Source organism: Primulina tabacum, chromosome 5 (assembly GCF_025594145.1).
Source record: "Primulina tabacum isolate GXHZ01 chromosome 5, ASM2559414v2, whole genome shotgun sequence".
In the NCBI taxonomy this organism is placed as follows: domain Eukaryota; kingdom Viridiplantae; phylum Streptophyta; class Magnoliopsida; order Lamiales; family Gesneriaceae; genus Primulina; species Primulina tabacum.
The window spans coordinates 15380037-15385371 of record NC_134554.1 but is presented as its reverse complement, the minus strand read 5'-3'; the positions used below and the strand labels follow the sequence as shown (position 1 = coordinate 15385371).

General features: G+C 37.1%; 1 protein-coding gene across 2 annotated transcripts; it reads left to right on the top strand.

The window, feature by feature from the left end:
- Positions 1 to 380: 380 nt before the first annotated feature.
- Positions 381 to 3145, top strand: LOC142546999 (BRASSINOSTEROID INSENSITIVE 1-associated receptor kinase 1-like). 2 transcript variants are annotated; one of them, XM_075655022.1, is made up of 5 exons: positions 381 to 617; positions 1185 to 1307; positions 1411 to 1737; positions 2123 to 2517; positions 2654 to 3145. In XM_075655022.1, exons 1-5 carry the CDS (start codon positions 467 to 469, stop codon positions 2945 to 2947), a joined length of 1290 nt encoding a protein of 429 aa, XP_075511137.1. In that variant the 5' UTR covers positions 381 to 466; the 3' UTR covers positions 2948 to 3145. The 2 variants fall into 2 exon arrangements, with proteins under 2 accessions (XP_075511137.1, XP_075511138.1); XM_075655023.1 differs by having other exon boundaries at positions 383 to 617; positions 2720 to 3145.
- The last annotated feature ends 2190 nt before the right edge of the window (positions 3146 to 5335 follow it).

Here is a 5335-nt window from a genome sequence, read left to right as displayed (position 1 = left end):
GTGATGTATTTATATGTAAAATAATAGAAAAGATAAGATAGAAATATTAAAATTTCACTACAAATCATGAAGAAATAAACTTAGTCTAGTTACCAATTTTAGTAACAATTAAGAAAAATCATTGATAAATTAATGAATTCAATATACATTAATGTCAAAAATCAATTAAGATAAATAATAAATTATAAAGAATTTATTAAAAAAACTATTGATTTAATTTGATGATTTAAATAAACAAAGATATATTAAAAACATTCATAATTATAAATCGTACAGTGATATACGTTAGATTTAAAAAATGTAACTTCTCAAGTCAATGTCTTTTTAAATTGAAAATTAAGAATAAATGTCGAGAAAATATCATTTTCTTAAATGAAAGCTTCGATTGATTTCAAAATTATTTTATGTACAAGGAAGTGAACATGGAACGATTCTTCATTTACAGAGTGACTTCAAAGCAAAAGTCATGTCGAAGGTGTACGACGACTGGGAGCGACTGGTTGGAGCCGTTTTAAAAAGAGAGGAGCTTAGGCAAATTGCGCTTTGGCCCAGCTTCAGCTCGAGCTCCTCCATTTCATCTGATTCCCGTTTCGATCCATCCTCCCAACATGTTTCTGGTATGCAACCATGGAATTGAGAAGTGATGATTGTTTTTGTGGGTGGGTTTCTTTCAGTTTTTGTGGCTAACCCACTTAATCACGTTTCAAACCATGCAAAGTGGGCAACCAGATTCTGATAAAAATTGGCAGAGTGACGACTTTAGCAATTCGAGTCTTTATTTTTTAACAAGTATTCCAATTTTCGTCGAATCACTGTAGTTTGGCGATATTTCCTTTGTTTTTATTTCTAATCTTGTTAAGTAACGTAAGAATATCCTTTCCTAATATTTTCGTCCTGGATTAGTTTAACTTGGTGTTTCTTAGGCACGACGTACGGAACTCGAATTACTTGGTTGGTATAAGTTAGTTAATTGTTGTTTGAACTGACATGAGCCGAGTCGAACTCCAAGAGTTGGATCAACAGGCCCGTTCCATTTTTCTTTTTAATTACTGAAGCTTTTTTTAAATTTAAATATGTGAGTATAGATACAAATATCAAAAGAACAACATTGTATTATGTTCAAAATATTTGTGATATAATCAAACAAGCATTCTTATCATTAAAAAAAAAAAAAAACATTGCAGTTGCCAACAACGCTACTGGAGCCACTAGAGGAGGGGTTGCTGCCCGTCTATTTGCTGCCCCTGCAATTGCGCTTGCTTGGTATCGTAGAAGGAAGCCAGAGAAACATTTCGTTGATGGTCCTGGTAATTTGTGGATTTAGAGAAAGGATGAAAATATCATCTTCAAATGTATAGCTTTTAGTTTTTTCGCTTATTTTGTGTATTACTGTTGCTGATGATCATCCAGAAGTTCATCTGGGACAGCTCAAAAGATTTTCACTACGCGAATTGCAAGTTGCATCAGATAATTTCAGTAATAAAAATATCCTTGGCAGAGGTGGATTCAGTAAGGTTTACAAAGGTCGATTAGCTGATGGCTCTCTAGTAGCAGTAAAAAGACTGAAAGAAGAGCGCATTCAAGGTGGAGGGCTTCAATTCCAAATAAAATTGGAAATGATCAGCACGGTTGTGCATCGAAATTTACTTCGCTTACTTGGCTTTTGCATGACTACTACAGAACGGTTGCTTGTTTATCCTTATATGGCTAATGGAAGTGTTGCATCGTGCTTGAGAGGTACACTTGATCTGCTATTCCTATTGTTCACTGGGTTTGTCATTTTTATGTTTCATCAAGAGCTGAGTATCTTGTTATAAAGCATTTTATTAAAATCATTCTCATATTGAATGTTGCACATCTTGATTGATATGTGCCGGTTCTTTTAAGTTAAGATGTTGTGTTTGCATTTTGATATAAGAGCCTCGATTTAGAGATTATTGAATAAAAACTGCTTCAGACACTATCTAGAATATTCAGCTCATTTAGCACCAAACCAATGCAGCTGAACACAGTATTGTTGAAATACTACGTGATTCTAGTGGATCATGTGCCGGTTGTCCAGTATAGCCCGAACTATGTATTTTTTAATATTTTTAACGAACTTATTGGTGCGTAATTGTAGAGAGACCTGAATCTCAAGCTCCACTTGATTGGCCGATAAGAAAACGGATAGCATTGGGGTCTGCGAGGGGACTTGCTTTTTTGCATGATAACTGTGACCCTAAAATCATTCATCGGGATGTCAAAGCTGCGAATATATTATTGGATGAGGACTTTGAAGCAGTTGTAGGTAACTTTGGGCTGGCCAAACTTATGGAGTCCAAGGATACTGACGTAACCACGGCTGTTTGTGGAACAATTGGTCATATTGCTCCTGAGTACCTCTCTACTGGTAGATGCTCCGAGAAAACTGATGTTTTTGGTTATGGTGTCATGCTTCTTGAGTTCATCACTGGTCAGAGAGCTTTTGATATTGCTCGGCTCTCCAGTGGTAATGATGTGATGTTACTCGATTGGGTGAGCCATATTTTTGCACTTTTACTTCCATTCTTGCATTTTTAAATAGCTTCTTGGAATTTGAGATGCTGAATCTGTTTTTACACTCAGGGAATCTATAAATTGCTTCTAGGATTCAATTTGGTTTGTGTGGTAGAAATATTTCGACAGTGTCCACTTCAAGTTTATACATGAAGATATATATGCACTTGAAAAATGTCAGGTCAGGGGACTTTTGAAGGAAAAGAGGTTGGAGACGCTAGTCGATGCTGATCTTCAAGGTGACTACGTAGAAGAGGAGGTAGAACAGCTGATCCAATTAGCTCTGCTCTGCACACAGAGCTCCCCATTGGAGCGTCCAAAGATGTCCGAAGTCGTGAGAATGCTTGAGGGTGATGGCGTGGCCGAGAGATGGGAAGATTGGCAGAAGGAAGAAATGTTACGTCAATAATTCGATCACCTGAACACTGATTGGATGATCGACGACTCCACTTGGAATATTCATCCCGATGAATTATCTGGGCCAAGATGATTTTCCAGTGGTGGTTTGAACTCGTAACTCTGTATTTCAGATATCCATAGCAGGAATCGCTGTGGAAGAACCCAAAATGTATTTCATATTTCATGATAAAGCACACTCATTATTGAATAGGCCAAGATTGTTAAAGAATAAGCAAAAGTTATATACTATGTCTTCTGATAAATTTTTTTAGCTCTAAAAATCTTGATTCTTGTGATATTTGGCGCTTCAATCGGTCTCTTAATAATTTGATTTTATAGGATAAGAAATTTAATATGATTAAAAAAATATTTAATTTTGTGTGGTTGACATTGTAAATAAAAACTACAATTTTAGTGTGTTAAATTTGACAATTTTTAACTCTCATTAAACAAGTCAATAGTTCCTCTTTTTCTCTAATATAAAAAATCTGAAACTCCTTTTTAGCTGTGTGAAAGAATATAGTGGCTGCATATCGGATATACACATTAATGCAAAATAAACGGCATATCTAATCATCAAACTTTACAAACAAGTGAAAACTTGAATAGATAATATATAATGTCAAATATAAAATTTTTAAATTGAAAAAGGATTGTAAATAACACCGAGGTAATAGCTAGAAGAAGTGGTGTGGTTAAGTGTAAGCCATAATCTACTACTTCAACCTGTCAAATTACTTGGCAAAGCATATGAATGAGACTTGATCAGCTTTGTGTTGGCAATCTTAGACGTAGTTATCCTCCAAATCGATGTTAATGCTTCAGAAACTTCCAACTCGGGTTTAAAGCCAGTTGGTAAAACTTAATGACGTCTTGGTGAAAGGCAAAGCATTTGGAAACCATTTGGCTGCTTCGCCAATGGCAAGTTGTGCCAAGAAACAACACTTGTTTGCTCGAATATTAGTGAATTTGTGCAGTACCGGTTTCTGCGACGACTTTAACTATGTGTTCATCAGAAGGTCCCTCGAATGCATCCCATCTTCGTTGCGATCCTATTAGAGAAAATAAAGTTTTAGGTTACTATGAATCTATGATCAAATATTTTCTTTAGATATCGAGTCAAGTAAGTTGTGGAAGGGCTGTTTATCTTTTGTTCGGGTTGATTTACAGATCTTCATTTGATTTGGTAAGCACGATAAACTCAAGCTAATACATGGTATGTATGATCTGTTCACATGCATCTTATTGCATGGTCAATCTTTTGTCATAATATTCTTTTAGTTTGCTTATTTGTTCTTCTCATTCCTTTTAATTTGTGGTGTGAAGTGGTCAGTCTGTGCTCTCCGAGGGCGAGTTTTACCGGTTTGAGATAGACATGGAAAGTTTCATGCAAGAACTCGGTAACATTATGCTGCAGGAACCACATGGTTTTCAAGAATCACAGCCATCAATGCAAGAAACTCAGCAACGAGATCATTGTTCCTATCCCAGTCTATTGGCGCAACCACATCAAGTTCCGGATCAGGCGTTGTGTTTTGGTGCTTACAATGGCCTACTTGATGGTGGAATACTAAGCACCGAACCCCTATGGCAACGAATAAAATGGACGAATGAGATGGTAAAGCTTTTGATCACTGCCGTTTCTTATGTTGGCCAGGATTCGCTTTCGGAATCTCCCGAGGGCGAAAGGAGAAGTCGAGTAAAGGGTAAGTGGAAGGCTATCTCGAAATGCATGATCGAACGAGGTTACCTCGTTTCACCTCAACAATGCGAGGATAAATTCAATGACCTTAACAAAAAGTATAAGCGACTGAATGATATAGTTGGGAGCGCAGATTCACGGGTCGTGGTTGAAAATCCGGCTCTGATCGAGACCGTTGGCATTCGATTGGAAACCAAAGAGGAGGTTCGGAAGATTTTAATGTGCAAACAGTTGTTTTACCGAGAGATGTTCTCGTATCATAACCGGAACTGGAACTACATTCCTCAAGACGAGTCCTTGAGACTTTCACTGCTCAGCTCTTAGAGGTAAAATCAAACATGTTTCTCGAAACATGATTCAGGAGGAGATACCAGCTGTAAAGAGACAGAACAAGGAGGAGAAGATAAAGTTCTTATTACTCCTCCTGATACTCATTCGCTCGGCCTTTGCCAAAAGGATCACAATCCAGCTACTATAGCACGTCTGCTGCAGTTACAAGAAATGAAAAAGCAGATACAAGATGAGAAGATTGAGCTGGAGAAGAACAAGTTCGGGTGGCTAGAAGACAGGGAGTTGCACGAACTGAAGCTCGAAAACGAGATCTTAAAGCTCAAAAACCAGCGATTGATGCACGAGCTCAAGATTTGGGAAATCAGGACTAACAACAACTGATCATTGCACTCTTCTGTTTTCAGG